The 21,761-nt window shown below is 45.6% G+C and overlaps 1 protein-coding gene across 1 annotated transcript in view; it reads right to left on the bottom strand.

The window, feature by feature from the left end:
- LOC144115589 (uncharacterized) overlaps positions 1-21,761 on the bottom strand; it is a 63,392-nt gene that overhangs the window by 32,041 nt on the left and 9,590 nt on the right. Inside the window, exons 4-5 of the mRNA XM_077650010.1 lie at positions 20,599-20,661; positions 16,957-17,058 (exon numbers count right to left, since the gene is read on the bottom strand). Of these exons, the coding sequence (XP_077506136.1) occupies positions 16,957-17,058; positions 20,599-20,661 (165 nt within the window). The remainder of the gene's footprint in view (positions 1-16,956; positions 17,059-20,598; positions 20,662-21,761) is intronic.

The raw sequence follows: 21,761 nt of genomic DNA, 5'->3' as shown, positions 1-21,761 counted from the left end.
GCGCTTCGACTTCGCCATGGCTAGCCATGGCCAAGCTGCACTGCCCCAGGTGGTAATAACGTTCATGCAACGAATAGAAAAAACAATATATCAAACGATTCAGGTTGTCAGCTAAATAAACTGCCCTAAAATTAAATACATCTTATATGTTTTTGCCGTTCTGCGCCTTTGCGACATCAGCGACGTGAGCTTGAGCGCGAATACGCGAATGGCGCTATGAATTTCCCGTGTAACTCCGTAAATTGCAAATGGCGTGGCTGCGCCGCTAACTTTTAGACATGCTTGCAGAGGTAGTCGGTGAGAACAGGTGGAAGTTCAATCGACTGGAATTGCTCAAGGAAAGTAAGCGGCACTGCATTTTTATTGTTTCTGTGCATTGCGAGTGACTTTGGCGGCAGCCACTCGGCAACGTCTCCGGTTTGGCGAACTTGTGAGAAGGTGAGCCTTTTGTTCTCAAATTTTGAAAGCGGTTTTTTGTTTGTATTGTAACCTTGCGTCTCGTCGCATGTTATGTTCACGATAACATCAGTACAACGTGCATGCGCTTTCTGTCTCTATTTAGAGTAACATTGGTCGATCACCGTAAACTTTTGGATTCGATTAAGCACGAACTGTCCATGTTGGTACTGCGTGTCGAATGTGCTTTGAGATGATTCTGAGCGGGAGATGGTGTTCTGATAATTTGTGTACTACCAGATATAGTCTAGAGATTTGAAACCATTTATCACACTGAAACAAAGTTGGAAAACTGTTTTGTGTTCATGCATCTGCTGTCCTTAAACTTGACTTTTCGGCAATCATTCGCATGGCTCCTTTGGATCTGGAAAATTGACTACTGTTGCTAGGGGTGCCTGGTAGCAGAGCTCCTGGGGACGCCCAGTGGGTCATTTGTTTGTCCAAGTGCCCAGTACCAAAGGTACCATTCCTGACATTTTTTCCCAGTCCGTTAACCTCATATTCCTTGCAAAGATTACAGTATGTAATCAGGTAGTAAAAAATTGGTAACTTCTGCATATTTCAGAACAGTTCAGAGAAATGCACATGCAGCATCAGTATTCTCTCGGTAGAATTTCTGAGACCTGGATTAATTTCTTCTAGGACTGTGGCAAGCAGTAGGTCAACTGTACAAAAATTTATTTTCCTCTGGTGCAAAGTAAAGAGTGCAAACGTCATAAGACAAGTCTAGTCTGTTTCATCCTCACTGCATTTGGCCAAAGCATAATATGAAATGCTGTATGTTCTATGCCCTAGTTTCCTTTACTTTGAGCAGTAGATATTGACAGTGAATAGCAAGGCAACTCCACTCGCTGACGGTTTTGCCTTCGGCAGCAAAACAGGGAATACCTTACCCCATGTGTTATCTCGACAGACTCAAAACTGCGATGGACAGCTGCGTCCACAGCTGCTATCACCTCCCAAGTGCATGCGCTCGTAAGACACATAACTCTGGATTGCCATTAACATAGCCTTGCTCATTGCAGTTGCCGATAAACACCTCGTAAGTGGTACTATTATGCACTCTTTTCTTTGGCACTATGTATGAGCTTCTGTTCTCGCACTTTCTAGAAATAATGCATGCAGTTTTGAAGTGCGAAAAGGGAATTTACGTGTAACTATATTGTCATGTCAGTATGTTACAGCCAAATTGTACATTGATGTCAGTGCTGGTGGTTTCTTTTCATTATTTTAAGAGAATGTTATAATTTTACCTATATCAAATAATAGCCCTCACTAATTAGCTGATTTTGTCATGTCCAGTATTTTGATATGCTAAGCCACCAAAGCATGATTCAGAATTTTGTCAGAACTAAAGGCACTGAGTCTTTCGTGTCAGTAAAAAATGTGCTTTATACCCCTGTCACATGGCATTCCTCGAAGGCCTTTCCAGCAAAGGCACCATTTTTCACCAAAGAAGCGAAAGCTTAAAGGAGCAGCGATGCAGCTACACGGTGCAGCTCAAAGGTGAAAGTCGTTCAGGCTGAGCACCCGCTGCTATACTCGAGGTGGCTGAAGTGAGTGTTCTAAAATTAAAGTGGTGTATTCTGTTCATTCGTTGAGCTTTGAGAATTTTTTTATTCTGATTGCTTCCTTAAAAGTACTGCAACAGCTACTCTCATCAGCAGGAGCAGGTTTTGTACGTGTATTGCCTTGGCCACCATGGGCGCTCGGTGTTGCCGCAACACTTTCACTATCTTGAAATTTGAACATAAAACATAAACACCCGTACAAAAACCAAAGCCAGACACACCTTTCGTATTTGAAAAAAATGTTTTCAAACATTATTAGCTTATCTATTTTTTTATTGCTTTTACTTTTTGACTTTGGATGGTACTGCGATCACAGCTTCTCGAATGCTGTGTCTTCGGGCTCCGAAGGTCTCGGTTGAGCGCCTTCGCCTCCAAGGCCCTCAGCGACAAAGGCGCAACATTTGTACCGGGTAGCTGCACTCCTTACGCCTTTGGATATGATTCTCCAAGGCCTTTGCGGTGCCCGTGTGACAGGGTATTAGTGTGGTATGGCTGCTTGAACACCTGTCCCTGGTATCTCACAAACTGAATAAGGAAGGGAAAAGCCTCAGGGTGCTTGCCGACGTTTCGACAAGAGTACTTGTCTTTGTCTGGCAAAGTGTTCATCATTGGTGGGGTTTAAATAAGGTTTTCACTTCGAGGCGAAAGGCCTGTTGTGTGGAACGAGGGTGCGATATGGGAAGGGCGTTACGATGGGTAGCGTGAACCTTGACCAGGCATGATAGCTGCTAAAGAAGATTAACCGGTTGACCTGCAAAACTGTGAAAACAAAAAAGCCCAATTCAGTAGAAACGAATCTCGGGGTATGGAGTGTGCAGAGTGGGCTTGAATGGCTTTATGTCCAGCCGCAACAGGTGGCTTGGTATGGCTGGATGCCTTTTCCTGAAAAACTAGGATAAAGAAATTAAGCAGCATGGCAGAATAAAATACCAGGGGGGGGGCAAAATAATTTGAAGGAAAAAGAGAAAATGAGGGCAGGTTCGGAGAAAAGGCAAAAAGAAGGGGGAGGGGGAGGAGTATGGCAGCCAAGGTTCCGAGAAGTGATGTCAGGAGGTGCAGGGCATAAGGTTAAAGTATAACGATAAATTAAAGAAAGCAGGAAAGGAGGTCGAAATTATGGGTTGGGACACCTCTGACCATGTGCAAGGCCTTTTCAAATAATTATGCCAATTCCGGAATGTACAGAGCTGGCCACATTTATTGCAAACATGTGAGCGCATGGCCGCACTTTTTAGAGGTCCACTGTGTGCGGCGCAGCCACTCATCGCTGCAAAATGGCGCAAGAGGAGATGCACCTGGATGTGGTGCTTCGTGTCATGTTACACTTCGATGTGTGGCAATGTCAGACACAGTGGCCCAAAGAGCACAGCCATGTGCTCGCGTGTTCGCACTAAGAGTGGACAACCCTGTACTTGATTCTAAGTTTCCTCTGTATATGTTGACCCCAGACGAAAACAAGTTGTCGAAACGGCAAGCACCCTGAGATTTTTCCTTCCCTTGTTCACTTTTTGAGTGTCAAGAAACCATCTGCCTACTGTCTCTGTACCATGCACTCCACATCTTGTACGGTTATCTTTGTATGTATACACCAGTGATAAATCATGAAGGAAATCAAGGGATTTGTATTTGTATTGCTTAACACTTACTTTAAAGCTATATCATGAGGGTATAGTTCAAAATGTGCTACGGGGGCTTGGTTGTGTGTCGTGACTGGTTTCTCTTTATCAGGGCTACTTGACAGCCACCATGAAACGCAGGCTTTTGAAAAGTCGTTCCTCAAATAAAAGAGCGTTTCCACTGTTACAATGGAAATGTTATTTGCTAAAAACTTCAATCATTGCAGTTCAGGGATTGATATTTTTCAAATAACTAACCTGAAGTTCAAAACCTGCAGAAGGAACTATGTAACTTCTTTCCTGCCTTAAAAACCCAGTACTTATTTGCCAGTTTCAGCAAGCAGAGGTCTGTTTCATGGCACATACTTTCCACTACCTTGCATGAAAATTGTGCAGTACAGGCCCACCATAAAACTAGGGGCATAGTATACTGCTTGTATGGAACTACTTTGGCGTTAGAGCATGCATAGCATGGTCTTAAAGTTATTCTTTTCATTTGCAACTGGTTCCTTAAAGGCCTATTCTGGCAAAAGGCATTTAGCAAAATTATCTTCCTCTGAATGCTTCTAAGGATAACTTTAGTTCATTCAGGAAAATATATATTGACAATATCTCTTAAAGGCACGATTGTCCATATTAGCTCTTGTTACAGTATTTAGTTTTGTGCCTCCAGCATCACTGACTTGCATCATGTGTTAAATAGAGTAGTAAAAAGCTCGCTGTTAGTTTAAACCACAACTCATGATGGGGCTGTGCACTTTTTGTTGTGTTACATGAAATATACTTATGTATGAAACAATTTCTTTCAGCTGCACCTCACATGATTCAAATTCCACCAGAAGAAAGGCTGCAGCACAACATTGCTCACCATCTGTTGCTTTCCCAGCACATAACATGCCATAACAGCACATAGCAGGTAAGATGTGAACAAAAACAGTGCACGTATATGTTCCATACATGCATTTTGTGTACTACCAACACTATGATATGATTAACAATGTCATGCAAGAGAGAGCACACAAATCATTTTTTGTATATATTGCAGCATGGTTATTTCAAGTTTTAAACTGGCCATTGAAACGACCCATTGTATCACCGCTGGTTACCCGGTGGCACTAGGGATCGAACTCCGCACCTCCTGCTTGCGAGGCAGATGCTCGGACCACTAGGCCACTCCTGCGGTCCCCCCACTGATGTTGCTTACACCAGGTGCTGTTAAAGCCCCGGTATGTATGTTAAATGCATTTTAGAAAACCATTCACTTCCAAAGTACCATTTCATCTTTATAGCAAAACCACAGTTCGTCTAGCTAGACAAACCTGCTGCATACAAGCCAGCAGAAGGGTTGCACGTACATGCTTCGTTAGGAAAACATAAAAATCAAGCAGAGCCTGCCCTTCATGGTGCATTATACCCTGATTTTGAGCAATGATCAAGATAGGCACATGGTCATTTCATTGAACATTTGCATGATACATTCGTAGAATCGAAAAGACAAGTACTATTGCAAAATCTTCAAACAGTGTTTATTCTCTGAGAAAACATCATGAAAAATGTGTTGGATTAGTTATGGTGCACATTGTATGGGGAAAGGGGCTCCCACTTTGTGAAAGGCTTAAGGGCACAGGGTAAGCCCTATACTTCCCATGCATTTTAGGCCATGTTGAGGTACATGTTTCTCACTAACTAATAACAGTAGCCTAATAATGCATATATCATTGTTTGCCAAATTTTGTGCTCTTTTTACTGAAGTAGAATATTTGAAATGTGTTGAAAATTCGATTTTTAATAAAATTTTTTCCGGTAGTACACAAACCTGGCCTTTCTTTGCGCATTTCAAAATTCATAACAGAATAACTGCTCAGTGAAATTGCTTAATTCTAGTTCAGTAGTTGGCAACACTTATGTAGAGGATTGCAAAAAAAAAATCAGCCGTCTGTCTTGAAAGGCATTGGAAATAATGGTACCTTTGTAAGAAAAAACACTGTTTTGAGATAATAGAGCGTAAAGAGAAAAAAGATGTGAAAAACCATTTTTTATTCGCAGAAACGCCTTCATAGTAATTGGTTTAATAGCCCCCTGCTTCGTAGTCACTGTCGCCGTCATTTTTTCGCTTTTCGGCTTGTCGTTCTGACTGTCGGGCCTCTTTTGTAAGCTGTCGTGTTGCTCGGCCCGCAAAGTACATGCGCTTATGGTCAGCTTCCCTCAGCCACTTGATGGTGTTGCTCCCTGGGTTCAATCCACACGCCTTCAAAACGTTGGCCCGTGCGATGCTACCATCATTAAATGAAAGAACAGCATCCAGTGTTGCCATCCGTAGGGTCCGAAGCCTAACAAACACATTCTTTGGCGCGCGTTCCCAAACAACATGGTTGAACGACTCATTTGCATTTTGAGTTCGCCCATGCAGGCACTTCTCTAGGAGCTCAGCCTTCGATAGCTCCCTATAAATGGGTTTGATAGCCTCCAAGACAGATGCAGGCAGACTCTCCTTGTGGAAAAATGGCTTGCCCTCTGACTGACTTCTGTTGAAGGCACACCACGTATCAGGTCTCTTTGGGCAAAGTCCATGGCATGGGTCATCGTCTGTGGCCGATAAGTGGAAGAAGGTTGCCCAAACGGCCTTTCGCATTTCATCCAGGTTTCCTACATTTCTTCTGATGGCCAAACCATAGTACGTCTGGAGCTTGTCTATTACTGCATCAGTCAGTCGGCCTCGGCCCGAGAGGCTCTTTCCATCAGAGAGTTTTCCTGCTTTGTTTCCTTTTTTTAGCCTTCGTAACCTTGTGCCCATCCTTTTTTGCACGTGCCCTATGCACTCAACCTTGGATATTTCAACGGAATCACCATATGGCATTTGTGCCTTCACAGCCATAAAAGCCTTGCTGTCACCATCCCCAAGGTATTTGACGTATCGAACGCCGTGAAGCTCCTCACTCCTGCCGAAAATTTTCAGTGCTCCTGCGACTTCCATTTCACCGCTGGTGCCTTGGTAGTTGCTTTGGCACACCTCTCTATGAAGGGGGTCACTGTTTGTACCCTTGATGCTGCACTTTGGACAACGTTTAGACAAAACCTCCACATCCAGCACTTTCCCAGAGTCTACACTGGTCGCAGAGACTATGCCGTTATTGGAAGTATGGCCTCGCTTCTGCCAGCTTCCATCAAGAGCAACTGCGATGTCTTTATCCCCCTCATTCAGCTGCACAGCTTCGTCAGCTGCCCTTTTCATCGACTCCTGAGCAGCAGCTTCGATGTGACCTAGAAGCTCTTGATTGTATTTCGCAAACTTTGTCGGCGGCTTAGGAAGGTTTAGCATAGCACAGAGTATATTTCCTGCAGCCATTCCCTTACCAATGAACCTCAAGCCATACACTAACCTGAGGTTGGCTTCATAGAGGCCAGAAGTAGTTTTCTTCTGCGTCTCAAATCGTTGTGCGGCACTACACACTTCACAGTTCAAACTGTAAACGCTTGCAACGCCTACCCGTTTTGTCAATATTTCGATGAGCTCAACACTTCCACCGCACTCTCTGCACACACAAATTTGTGTAATTGCGGCACAAATGCCGTCCATGTCCATTAAGGCATATTGGCTGCTGCTCTGTAGCACATCCTCTTCCTGGAAGCACAGAGAAAATCTTGAAAGCTTCGATGTCGAGGAGCTGACGCGTTCAGCGTTCGGGATCTCATTCGGTCGTGGACATCCTTTTGCTTTTTCACGATGAGCTTAGCGGTTGCCGTGAAATTCACGCCTGACGAAGGCCTTCTTTGCCCTGGGCATCTCAACTTATCAGCAGCAACCAACACCGGCACAATTTACAATACTGATCGAAAGGGATAGCACTCGGACGCAGCTGCATGAAGGTTGCAGAAACGTGGAAAAAACGTGCAAAGCGTCTCAGGACTGTCTTGGCTAAAAAAGAGGAGCTGTACAATAGTTGCCAGACAATTTTTATATGTAGCTGATTTTAGACAAGTTTTGAAATCAGGTGGTGGACTTTTTGGTTGAAAAAATTGACGTTAATCCTGAAAGGGGGCGTGGCCGCTCACTACTTGGTTTCGGAAAAAGCGTTTTTCAGCCGTAAATATGGCTTTCTGAGGAAAGTGCGATCATGGAACATGTGTAGAAAGAATTGAACTTCTAAAATTCCAAAACAAAAAAAAAAACGATTTTTTTTCTAATTTTACCTTACCCTGTGCCCTTAATTTTGGAATAACGACAGCGTTTAGGCTAGTTGGGTTACCATGTTTAGATAGCGGATGTGCTCAAAAAGACACTGGAAGTAAGTGCACTGTGTGGAAATCTCTTTCTGTATCCTTGTCTTTTTGAGCGCTTTCACGATCTAAACTTAATTTTGCAAGAGAGCAAGGAAAATGAAATATTTAAATTCTGATAATTAAGGATAAAAGATCATGTTTCATTGTGTTGCTTAAAGTGTACATTGTATCGCTATTGCTGTATTGCAGCACTTCTGTAGTGGCCTTGCATTGCAGCCTCGACTTTTGTTTATATAATAGGCAGTCCTTTTTTTCATTCGATTGCATCACTTTAGGAGTTACTACAGAGTTGCGTGGTAGCGAACTCTAAGATTAACGGTTTGCATTATTACGCCAGCATAACTTGCTAAGTGTTTCACTGCAGTCTTGTTACTAGAACAGCCTCTTGAAAGTATTCAGCCTGGTGGTAATTGAGGGTTACTGTTCACATATCAAAATACCGGATCAGCTGTATACTCTTTACAGCTACCAGAACTATGGTGCATTTCATGACATGCGGGCTGAAGAGTGCTGGAGCACCAGACTGGGGATTTGGATGAAACAATTTTCAAATGTGTGCTCGGTATCACGCTGTTTTGTTCCAGTTGTGGAGAGGTTTTCTTTTCATATTTGTTCTGTCAAACATTTAAATTTTGGGCAATATGTTGTTGCCTTTATCTTGTGTTCTCTTTGTTGTTGAGGTTTAGTATTTTTGGCACAAGCACTCCACTCTATTACTTTTCAGTATAATTTAAAATTTGTAGGGCACGTCATGAAGAATAAAACTTCTACTTGAATAATCTGCATGTGTTTATGTTCTCATTGTTGATATAAAAACTTAGTTGAGACAGCTTGTATTTTAGCTATGGCTAGAATTTTTAAGAGAGCCTCAGTAACATAATCACATGACCAACACAAACTCGGTATTATTGTTTTTGCAATGAAAAACAGTTTTAAAATAGTTATTAACAGCTGTCAGTGTAGGACTGGCCTAAAATGTTTTGTGCTCTATGTAGCTCTTCTCTGAGGCAGGATTAATTCATCTGCACCTGCAGCCTGATACCGCCAAGATACCAATTCTTGGGTGAACTTATGATTTTTTTTCACTGAGCAAACTTGCATCATCTTGAAGCATAGAACTTGAGCTGATTCTTAACAGCTGTAGTGTAGCGAATTTCATTATCCTCATTGCTTAGTTTACATTCACCTCAGGACAATGGCCTTTTCCAGTTTAATTATCTGTATCTTGCACCAGCTACATGCCACACTATCAGAAATCACCTAATCTTATCTAGTGAGCTTATAATCAGCTATCTCCTGCTATATTTTCCTTATCGTGAAATTCATTTTCTTGCAATGCACAAGCTGTTTCCTGGCGTGGTGCTCAGCTTATCTGGAATGAAATGCTTGGGAAATGGGTCTCTGATTTCACCTTGAGTAGACGAAATTAACTTGTTCTAAGGCACTTTTTGGCCACAGATGCCCTTGTGCCATTAAAATCCATCAAATTCATTCTGTTGCCCTAAGATACCATTGGTGATTCATTTTCTGCATTGTATGCCCTGGCCAGATCCATTTTCTCGAGTCCAGGATCCAGATTCCGAATGAGCCCGTCTGCAGTTACGTCGAGGAGATGAAGCGCCTATTTCGCCGCACCGATCCCGGGATGACCGAGGAAAAGAAAGTTCAGTTTTTAATGCGCGGCGTAAAAGAACAACTCTTTGCAAGCCTCGTCCGCCAGCCGCCAAAAACAGTCGAGGAGTTCATGCAAGAAGCCTGCACGATTGAGAAGACCCTCGACGTCCGAGCTCGGCAGTACAATCGTCCTTCCTCTGCCTGTGCAATCCGTTCGGACGCGCCGGCCACCACCAGCGACAGCTTGCGGGAAGTTATCCGCGAAATCGTCCGAGAGGAGCTACGCCGATTACTGCCATCTTCCCCACAGCCACAAGCAGCGACTCTGATGGATGTGGTACGGGAAGAAGTGCAACAGGCACTTGACACCACGACGGCCACAGAACCCCAGGCCATGACCTACGCCGCTGCAGTAAGGACTGCTCAGCCCCAGCGACAACCCCCACGTCCTCCCCGAGGTGAGCCAATTGTTCCACAACGCCGCCTCCCAGCCCCCGCCCGCCCAGCCTATGACCGACGCTCAAGCCCCAGGAAATGCGACGCCTGGAGGACTTCCGACAACCGGCCATTGTGCTTCCATTGCGGTGAGGCCGGCCATATTCTTCGTCACTGCCCGTACCGACGTATCGGTCTTCGAGGATTTTCCGTTAACGCCCCACGACCACGCTTCGGACAACGTCCGCAGGAAATCGACGAGTACCTGCGTCGAGAAGAGCCCACGCCGTACCGCTTTTCGCGCTCACCATCGCCGTCAACCTCGTGCTTTGCGTCGCCACGCCGCAGCTACGCAGCAGCGGTACGAGGAAGGTCTCCCAGCCCCCGTAGGGGAAACTAAAGGCAGCGACCTCTGGAGGTGAGGTTGCTCACGAGCTAAACGCCGAAGATCCTCCACCGACCACGCCCCACGAAGACGCTGCACCCGCGACGCCGCATGAAGAACTGACACTCGCTGCACCGACGCCGCACACAATGAGAACCTCGACCACGACGCAAGCTACCTTGAAATCAACGCCACCACCCAGAGGAGCTTCGACCACACGCCCAACCCGTGACTCGCATACGCGACGAAGCCGTGACCCGACGCCGAGAGCGACATGCAATGCAAGAGCCAGGACCTCCGACCTAGAAGTGACTATCGACGGCCGGAAAGTTACCGCTCTAGTCGACACAGGAGCCGATTACTCCGTGATGACTGGAACATTCGCTGCGCATCTGAAAAAAGTCACAACGGCTTGGGACGGCCCACAAATTCGCAACGCAGATGGCCACCTCATTACGCCATCAGGACGATGTACAGTGCAAGTGACTGTCAAAGGACATACCTATCCTGCGACCTTTGTTGTGCTACCGCAATGCTCCCGAGAAGTGATCTTGGGTATGGATTTCCTTGATGAGCATCAAGCGATCATCGACCTGCGATCCAAGCTGATCACGCTTTCGACGGAAGAAGCCATCGCTTCGATGAAAACTCGGGAAAATCTCGTTGCCCTAAGTGTCCTGGAGGAAGAAGTGAGCGTCCCACCCCGTTCAAGTGTTATCGTGACCATAGGCGCCACGAAAGCCATTAACGCTGAAGCCATCATCGAGGGGAACATGCAGTTGCTTCTAGACCGAGGAATCAGCATCGCAAGAGGCATCGCACATTTCCGCAATGGCCAGGCCGAAGTACTGCTGACTAACTTCAGCGAAGAATACCGGCATATTAACAGAGGAACGACGATTGCTTTCTTCGACGAAATATCTGACGTACGAGACTCCTTCGCCCTCTCCGACCCCTCCGCAGAAGATTCACCTGACCAGGAGAACTCGCCCACTTTCGACATCAACCCAGCCCTGCACCAGAACAGACAAGACCAGATACGCAATCTGCTTCAAAGCTACAGTGAGTGTTTTTCGACATCGCCGAAGGTGCGACAGACGCCAATTGCCAAGCATTGCATTATAACGGATCAACACGTCCGACCTCTCCGTCAAAGCCCCTACCGTGTGTCACCGCGAGAACGAAAAGCCATCCGGGACCAAGTCGAAGAAATGCTTCGCGACGACGTCATCCAGCCTTCAAACAGCCCATGGGCGGCACCGGTTGTTCTAGTGAGAAAGAAAGACGGCGCACTTCGATTCTGCGTGGATTACCGCCGCTTGAACAACATAACAAAGATGGACGTCTACCCCCTCCCCCGCATCGACGACACACTGGACCGCCTCTGCAACGCCAAATATTTCTCATCGATGGACCTCAAGAGTGGCTACTGGCAAATTGAAGTCGACGAAAGAGATCGCGAGAAGACAGCATTCATAACTCCGGATGGGCTGTTTGAGTTCAATGTGATGCCATTAGGTCTCTGTTCTGCACCGGCGACGTTTCAGCGAGTAATGGATACAGTGCTGGCAGGCCTGAAGTGGCAAATTTGTCTGGTATATTTAGATGATGTCGTTGTCTTCGCCTCGAACTTTGAAGAGCACCTCAAAAGACTTCGAACAGTACTAGACGCCATCAAGTCGTCTGGCCTAACCTTGAAGGCAGAGAAGTGCCACTTTGCCTACGAAGAGCTACTGTTTCTAGGCCACATCGTTAGCAAGGAGGGAGTACGCCCGGACCCGCAGAAAACAGCTGCTATTGAACAGTTTCCACCGCCGGCCGATAAGAAAGCAGTGCGCAGATTTCTCGGACTGTGCGCATATTACCGACGATTTGTGAAAAACTTTTCGCGCATCGCCGAGCCCCTGACCCAACTGACGAAAACAGACGTGCCATTTAAATGGGAAGCGCCGCAGGCAGAAGCCTTCAAGGAACTTCAGCGTTGTTTACAGTCCCCACCGATCCTCGCGCATTTTGATGAAAACGCCGATACTGAAGTTCATACCGACGCAAGCAGCGTGGGCCTAGGTGCCGTTCTCGTTCAAAAAAGTGACAGGCTGGAGGTCATTGCATACGCTAGCCGTTCCCTTTCCAAGGCCGAGGCTAACTATTCGACAACTGAGAAGGAGTGCCTTGCCATCATCTGGGCTACGTCGAAATTCCGCCCCTACCTCTATGGACGGCCGTTCGCTGACCACCACGTGCTCTGCTGGCTTGCCAATTTGAAGGATCCCTCTGGCCGACTCGCTCGATGGAGTCTGCGTCTCCAGTATTTTGACGTCACCGTCGTTTACAAGTCCGGACGCAAGCACTCTGACGCCGATTGCCTCTCACGAGCCCCTGTAGATGCAACGCCGCCGGACGACGATGAGGACGCCTTCCTGGGACCCATCAGCGCAAGCTCTTTTGCTCAGCAGCAACGCTCGGACCCCAACCTAAAAGGCCTCATCGAGTACCTGGAAGGCAAAGTTTCTTCACCCCCCGCTTCATTCAAGCGAGGACCGTCTTCCTTCTGTGTGCAGAATGAGGTCCTTGTGAAGAAGAACTTTACAGCGAACAAAACAGCCTACCTCCTTGTTGTACCTACTTGTCTCCGCGAAGAAGTTCTACAGGCTTCACACGACGAGCTGACAGCTGGACATCTCGGGTTTACTCGCACCTTCCGCCGCATTCAAGACAAGTATTACTGGCCCCGACTGTCTGCCGATGTCGCACACTATGTGAAAACATGCAGAAATTGTCAGCGACGAAAGACTCCTCCCACACGACCAGCAGGATTTCTGAACCCCATTGAACCTCCCTCAAGGCCCTTTCAGCAGATTGGCATGGACTTGCTTGGCCCTTTTCCAACGTCAACATCTGGAAATAAGTGGATCATCATAGCGACCGACTACCTGACCCGCTACGCCGAGGCGAACGCCCTACCGAACGGAACAGCAGCAGAAGTCGCCAAATTTTTCGTGGAGTGCGTTCTTCTTCGACACGGTGCCCCCGATGTGCTCATCACGGACAGAGGAACAGCATTTACGGCGGAACTAACGCAAGCCATCCTGCGCTACAGCCAAACCAGCCACCGGAAGACAACTGCATACCATCCGCAGACCAACGGACTGAACGAGCGCCTGAACAAAACCATCGCCGATATGCTCGCTATGTATGTCGATGCCGAATATAAAACCTGGGATGTCATCCTGCCTTACGTCGTCTTCGCCTACAACACCGCAGTGCAGGAGACCACCCAGATGACGCCTTTTAGGCTCGTCCATGGCAGGGAGGCCACGACCACGCTAGACGCCATGCTGCCCAACGTTACAGAAGAAGAGAACGTCGACATTGCCGCCTACCTTCAACGCGCAGAAGAAGCTCGAAGGCTTGCCCGATTACGGATCAAAGATCAGCAGCGGACCGACGCCAGACGCTACAACCTACGAAGACGCAACGCGGAATACAAGCCAGGAGACCAAATCTGGGTGTGGATGCCCATTTGCCGCCGTGGATTGAGTGAAAAGCTTTTGCGCCGCTATTTCGGCCCGTACAAGGTTCTTCGTCGGCTGGGTGAACTGGATTATGAAGTCATCCCTGACGCAATGAATGCATCCCAGCGACGCCGCGTACGACCAGAAGTTGTCCATGTAGTCCGTCTGAAGCCGTATTATGAGCGCTAAAGGCCACTGCATTTCCATGGTCTATTTTCGCAAGATCCGTTTGTTTTCCTTACTAGTCGCATTATTTGTTTTAATGCATCCGGTCGATGCTTCTTTGAAAGAGGAGTAATGCCGCGAATATTTGCAGTGTGTTCGTTTTTCAAATCTGCCGCCACATCGCTTTATCGCTTCGTTTGCGACGCAAGACGCGACTAGATTTATCTCGATTGATCGCAGCCAGGCAGAGCTGATTCTACGTTGTTCCAGAATGTTCTAGTAACTTTGCACTCTTTATCTCGAAAGTTCGCTATCAGCTTTAAATTGAGCACGGCCGACAGCGGCGGGCATTCTGTTCGATGACCGCCGAGCACGCTTGTCGCTTCGCCACCGCCGAGTGATTCAGTCCATTTTGGGTGCAAGTCAGCCCAATAAACAGTTTTCTTTTAGAAGACCCTTTCGTCCGTCTTCATCGCTGCTTCGACTGCCATCACCACTACGTGACATCATACTACCAGAGTTTCCTATACTTTTACACAGGATTTTTAAGGGGATAGTCTGTGTGTTCAATACAGGCGATAATTCGAAATAGTATGCAGGCTCGGTATATCTGGGCTCAAGTGAGTACTCTTCCCCGAGGAGGAACCATGAAAGCATTACACATTTGCAGCAATGACAAACCGAAGGTACCTGCATTCCTTGTCCCTGAAGAAGGCACCGTAAACCGTATATTTCCTACCATTCATTGGCATAAGAAGCCCTAACCAGCAACATCATGCAGCCATTTCCTAATTCAAGCACTCAAATAATTTGTATTAAGGTGTGTCAGGGTTAAACTATTCAATGTTCACAGTGTTTAGCCCACGGTAAGCGTTTGGCATTCGCACACAGCAAATAAGCCATCTGTACAAGCTTTCAGCAGTTAGGCACAGTCACACCTCTTTGTATGGAGCAGTTAGATGTGGAAATTGAAAAGTAAAGAAAAAAAGAAGAAAAGGCGTTGACTATCGATTTATTATCCCCTTTGTTTCATAACCAAGCATTGTTTCTTGAACTGCTCCCCAGCAAGAAATGCTAGCCCTAATCTTGTCCTGCAGCTTCCAGGTTGGCATCAGTGAAAATGCAGTGTGAACTTTCCCATTTCAATCCAACCAAATATCCAGTTACTACCATATTTCCTTGCATTACTAACCCACTTTTTTCCAGAAAAGTTGACATCACTTTGGGGGGAGGGTTCAATACGTGAGGAAAAGAATTTGACAGATATTTTTGCAAGAGTAGAAATTTCACATCATACACCTGCCTGCCCGGCCACCCACCAGCTCACCCATCTGTCCATCCAGCAATCATGAACAAAGCACGCAGTAGGCCATGCTCATGTTGCCGGTGTTAAGCACTGTTCACTTAGAAAGCTGTTTGCTGCATCATGACGCGATGCAACGATTTTGTGATAGTCGGCGCAGTGAAATAAAAAGTGCACATACTGAACACTGGCCCTGAAGGTCAGATGTGCGTTTTTTACACAAGGTTAAAAAACTTGCGGGACGGTTACGAGAGTGTAATGCAAATGTATAAGTGTTAGCTGTAGTGTGAGAGGAGTTAGACATTTTCGCTCATGATTTCGAGCTTGCCAAATCGCTTCAGGGTCTGAAGGTTCTGCTTCCTCCATAGCATTTCAGTGTAGAGGATGTTTTATAGCATTATGGCTTAAACCGCTATGTTCCCTCTAATGCTCGAGCATTAGCCGACTTTCTAACCATACACCGGAGCAGCCAGGAGCACAATAGTGCGCCGAGCAAGCCACCACCACTGGCGCTCCTGACAAGAGCACACAGCGTCTTGGCGCTCTGCCATGTTATCCAAGTGGGTCATCTCCACAGGAGCTGTCATCAAAAGATAAACACGCTGTGATGTTATTGGCGCGCATCACCTGGAGCGCTGTCAAGGTCTGCACTACGGATGGCATGAAACCGTGGATTGCACTAGGAAAAGGTGACGCTTAAAGAAAAAAGAAAATTCTCAACGACAAAATTGGTGGGTGAGCTTATTATGCGAGTGGATTCATTACACAAGTAAATACGGTAACTGCACTATTATCTGGTTATGCCACTCACACCAGCTTACTAATCATAGCAACTAGTTCTTTCAACCTATCAATATAGCCCATGTCCAGAAAAAATAACAGGCTGCCGCAACATCTCATTTTAACAGCTTTCCGAGCACGCGTGTGCGCACGCACACGCACACACACACAACTCTATGTGAAATTAAAGGGACTCTGAAATGATTTTGATGGCCATATTCTAAAGCAACAAATTTTACAGGTGGTCTTTGTGAACATTCAAGTCAAATTTAAAAGCTGCTCATAATTGATTAGGGCAACACCACACTGTGCTTGCTTAGCTGCCCCAACCCCAATGACGTGAATGGTCAATCTGGCCAAGCCTTCTCATAGGATGTGCCCAAATGGTGCTTGGCTGGGTGCAGTCCCGACCTGTTCTTTATCTTTTTTTTTTCTGGCACATCATCATGTATGATTTCAGGGGGAGAGGAGGAGCCCCATTTCTAATCAAGAATATCTTCGGTGTTAAAGAAGCTAGCTTAAAACTTTTTATGGTGCGCTGATGAGCGATGGAATACCAATTCCTCATGCGCTATTCCTAACTTAGTAAATACCATTTCATGGCCCCTTTGAAGAAAAAAAAAACGAACATTACGGAACTTCAGTACAAAAGCCATTCCGTACTAAGAACAAAAACTAAATTTAAAACCAAACAGAAAAAGGGTTGGCTAGAGCAGGATCATGAGTGTTTATTGCCAGTGCTTGTGTGCAACAAGTACAACAAACTTTCATGGCCCCTAGACAAGCAGCACATCACAGCTTTCTAAAAATGTGAAATACACCACCATTTACAAACCTGCTGCTGCTGCTGGGTATGATCCAGAAGTCGATGCACAGGGCTCTCAACCTCATTTCTTAGACTTGTGTACTTGGCTGTCCGTGATGAGTTGAACAGTTCCTGCAGGCACATAGCATACTATCAGTTAAACACTGCCACAGACATGCAAAATATTGTACCCTTGTCACACAGGAATCTTCAATTCACAATGAACTTCCCCTGCATCAAACTCTTCAAGTGCAAATGAAGCAAGCTGCCACCATACATGTTCAATTCTATGCTAACAGACGTGTTTACTACTTACCCAGCCATGTAGTGCAACCCGTATTCAAAGCAGTATGCCGCAGCTTACAGATATATTTTTGTACAGACAAGAAAGGAAGCAGAACTAGGGAGGGTCTGGGCGGGCCAGAGTTCTTTACATTTTCTTATGGTGGGTTCAACCCGTGTACATGGGCATGTACATTAAAAAAAGGTGCAAATGGGACAGGAAGTGGAGTGCATAAAGGTACTTAGTCGCTCAATGGGCCCAAGGCATCTAACAGCAGCCCTCAATCAGGCTTGAAAGTATAAATCGCAATCTGCCTTTCGCATATGCCTGTGCTCCCACCAGCTGGGATTCACGAGAAAGACAACAGATGGCAGTGTAGCTGATGACAAAGGGTGCATCATGCAAGACGTGATACCAGAGTCCAGGCAGAAAGAAAAAGCTAGGCAGAGAGAACGACTAAAGGTGCTCACTGGCAGCTGGATGTTTGATACGGGTACACGATGAAACTACCTTGGAAACAGAATGAAGACCCAAATACAAATAATGACTAACAATGAAAGTCAGGCGAGCAACATGAAAAGTTACCCATGTCCACAATGTGACTGCCTTGTCAGAACCCTAGACCTCTCAATGACAAGGAGATAGAAAAAGGGAGTAAATTGCTGCTAATATCACACTTTTCACTCTTTCTGAAATGAGAACATTTTAGGGCTCTCCCCTGGACATACAATACAGAGAAATCAAGGCACACTGACTTATAGTGCCTTCGTTCACTGATAACGCAGGCAGTATTTCACAGCCCACATTCTGTATCTATACATTACAGGAAAACTAAGAAATACAACCAACATCCTGTTCACCAATGCTTATTGTACAGTGCATGGCTGCTCAATCCATAATATAATGCTGCATTTAAACAGTTGATGCAAAGTTGGTCACAGCATTAGCTTGCTCATTTATCAGTGACTCTATGTAACAACTTCCATTATAAAAGGCTGTTCACTTTTTCAGAGCACTGAAGCGCTGAATGGCAACAATGAACAGTACACCTTGCTGTCGACCTGGTGTCATGTCTGCTACCCTAGTAGCATTGCCAACATGGAAGTGGCTCCCTCAGCAACAGGGATACTGCTCGCAACAGCATTTTCCTGCCATGTCACACCTCATCATATTGCTGTAATTGCTGCTCCCATGTTAGCCATTTTGAACTGCACATGAGTACGCACCGGCAACGACCCCACTTTCATGGCTTTCCACGCACTAACTATGCAAGCAGTGCAACACAGCACCACACAGACTGTTTCCATCAATTACTGCTAAGGTGTTCCACAGATAAGAGTTGGTAAAATGTTTAGGGGAACCACCAAGGTGGAGAAGATTTGTAATAAGGGAGTGATTACTCACTGGCATCCACCCAAGCCAAATGTTGGGTGGCATCCACCCAATGTTTGACCAACACTGTTCCCGCTTCGAGTTTTTGATCGATTCGCTCTCCCCCTACCATAAGCTTGCCGTCCCGGCTAGCTCAGTTGGTAGAGCGACTGCTCTGGTAAAGCGCTGGTCCCGGGTTCAAACCCCGACCAGGACGAATTTTTCTTTAACTACAAAGTTTCTGAGGAAGCTGTAAAGCTTTCCTTGTAGCCGTATGGCTGTGCTTGGGTGTATGCCAATGAGTAATTAATCCCTTATTATAGATAAGAGCTGAGCATGCTAGAAAATGTCTTTGTAGCAATGCACACCACGCAATATCTGATCAACCTGCATCGCCTCAAGCAGAATTGAGAGCACCTGTGTGACAGATGTACTGGCAGGCCTATGCACAACATCAAGTTCTTAAATTTGTTGCCTGGCTGTTCTACTGCACTGTAAAATGAATTCCCATACCTGAATTTTTTAACAAATTAAGTCATTACTCACAGACCTTTGAGGAAGTTAACTTTGTTTCCTGCTCACTGCCGTGGCCCCTTCCCTGACAGTCACCCTTGCCCACACACTTTGCTTCTGCAGGCATTTGAGTGGTTTCAGGCTGTATTGAAGCACCATGTCATGGTAGCACCTCACTGTTTTTTTGTTCTACTTTGCAGCAAACCTACACTATCAGCAGCCAATGTTTTATTCCGTACGTACCATGTTTTCCGGTCTATAAATCGCACCATTCAGCAAGCACTATAAAAACCCGGTGAGGATCTCTATGTCAGATAGAAGACGAAAATACTCAGTTGTGGCAGCTGCTGAGCATAGATGACTCACAAGCTCTGACCACCATACCATCTTTCTGTGGCCTGCCTTTTTTGTTGGCTTCATCGGCTGGAGTGCTTTTGTGGCTTTGCACAAGTTCCAGATAATTTTTTCACTCACATTGAACTGTCTACTTGCTGCCTGGTTCCCAATCTCCAGTACATATTCAATGGCATGCAATCTGAATTTTGAATCATAGCTCCTTCGCCTCGCAAGTGGTGTCACGTTGAGCAAGAACACACTATGTGCACTAAGCCAAACCATAGCCAAACGGATACGCAGCTGAAATCGTAACTGTCAATCAAGAATATGGCTGGACCAGCTAAACTTGATGCGATGGCGACAGCATGCAGAGTGCACCGCCACAATCAATTTGGTTGTGAGATTATGCAATTCTATTCACAAGACAACATTTAAAAAGTAACTTCATTTTTTTCTCTTTCACGCATTGATTTTCTTTAAAACATAGTTACTGGGCGCAGCAAAAGAAATTGCGCAGTGGTGCGTCATTTTTGTCATATATAAGCTGCAACACTGAATAAGACACACACGACGAAAAATTCAGAAAGAAAAGCACGACTTAAACACCAGAAAATACGGTACTCATAGGAATAAATAGCTTTCTCAGTCCCTCACAGCCAGTAACAGAGCACTTTCAAGAATTGTATCGCAGCAAATCCATGTTGTTACAGGCAGCAGAAAGGAAAATAAACACCAAATGAGCCCACAATATTTTACGAAAACAGTTCAATTTCCTGCAAAGCACAGAGCTGTAAAACTTCATTCCAATGAAAATGGTCATGTGCAGATCACAATTCGAACTTGTTCACTCATGGTGTCAAAGCTTCTTCACAACCCCTTTAATAAGGCTGTCGGCCATGCTGCACAAAATGCTGAGTGAATATCGAGAAAAAAAAAAGAAAACAGGAGGGGGAACGGCTCAAACCAACCCCACAGAATATCTACTGCTTTTGCTCACTCATGGCGCTGGATACATCAAGCTGCTCCAAGCAACTCCTCCCCTAACTCTCCATATGTACAATAAGCAAAATGAGGTGAAAGAAAAAGTTATTACATGGCTTGTTAAGGCACACAACATCATAAAAGCCTTTGCAGGATGCAAACGCGAAGTGATAAGAAAGGTTTCTTACCATACTGGATGGTCTCATCCTCTTATTTTTTGCCTTGCTTTCAAGGATTGCTTCTTTCATACACTGCACAAATGAAAATAACAGGTGAGCTCCAATCTCAAATAATAAATTCTTAACTTAATTGCAATGCTTAATTTTTAGTTTAAGTTTTATTTCTGCATTACTTTTTAATGGCAAACGATGCACAAAGCAGGATACAAGCTTCATACACAGTCATCTGCGTACCACAATAAGCACAAGACTTGCTGTAACTTGCATGGCGAGGTCAGAACCATGAAAGCTAACAGCATCGTTTGGCCCCCAAAGCAGTAACTTCAGATATTTCAGCTGTAATTTCGGCATAGGTATTGTGTGGGGGCAGAGACTATATTCTTTGCAAGGCATGCTAAGTGGCTTACGCTTGGAGAAAGCATGGCACCACCCCCTAAAGCAAAAGCCAGCTGCTTGCAGCCAAAAACTGCCTCAGATTATAGAACTGTTAACTAATGCATCATTGTTCAAATAATTCCAATGGAAGCTTTCACCTCATTCTCAAATAACCTGCCAAACAAATAGCTTCACGATTTTCTGCACATACGAGCTCAGCAAAAGATGCAACTCTCCTGCTTTCAAGGCAACTGGTAGAACAAGTCCACAACACACAAGAGCCTGTGCCCAGGTTTAGTGTCGACAGGCTCAGTATTTAGTAACCTTTATTTGGCATCCCACAGTTTCCAGTTTGCATTATAAATATGCCAATATATTCCCTTGAAATCACAGTAAAATGCACTCTATGTAGCAGTCACTTCATATTGCCTACCTGACCACGCATAAAAGTATGTTAAGCTTGCCTTTCTAACGATGCATGTGGCTATCCCTCTCTTGCACATGCACGCAGACACAAAAAAGAAATGAGACTGAAGGAATAGAAAAGAATTTCCTTTGCAAACCAAATGAGGATCAAAGTGACAGCTCGGCTTGCTTCTGACCCTCTTCGCCCACCACAGAAGCGAAGAGTATGTGCATCTCAAAACCTGCAAGTGCTTTCATGAGACAGCGGAGCTGTGCAAGAAGCCTCTGGCTAATGCCAAGACACACATGCATTAGCCACTGGCCCTGGCTACAATTCAAAACAAACTAGCAAGTCATACTGGTTCCACCAATGTTTGATTTGTCTGAACTTC

This window comes from Amblyomma americanum, chromosome 1 (assembly GCF_052857255.1).
Source record: "Amblyomma americanum isolate KBUSLIRL-KWMA chromosome 1, ASM5285725v1, whole genome shotgun sequence".
Taxonomy (NCBI): Eukaryota; Metazoa; Arthropoda; class Arachnida; order Ixodida; family Ixodidae; genus Amblyomma; species Amblyomma americanum.
Note: the sequence above shows the minus strand (reverse complement) of the source record. Positions and strands in the feature narration are given on the sequence as shown.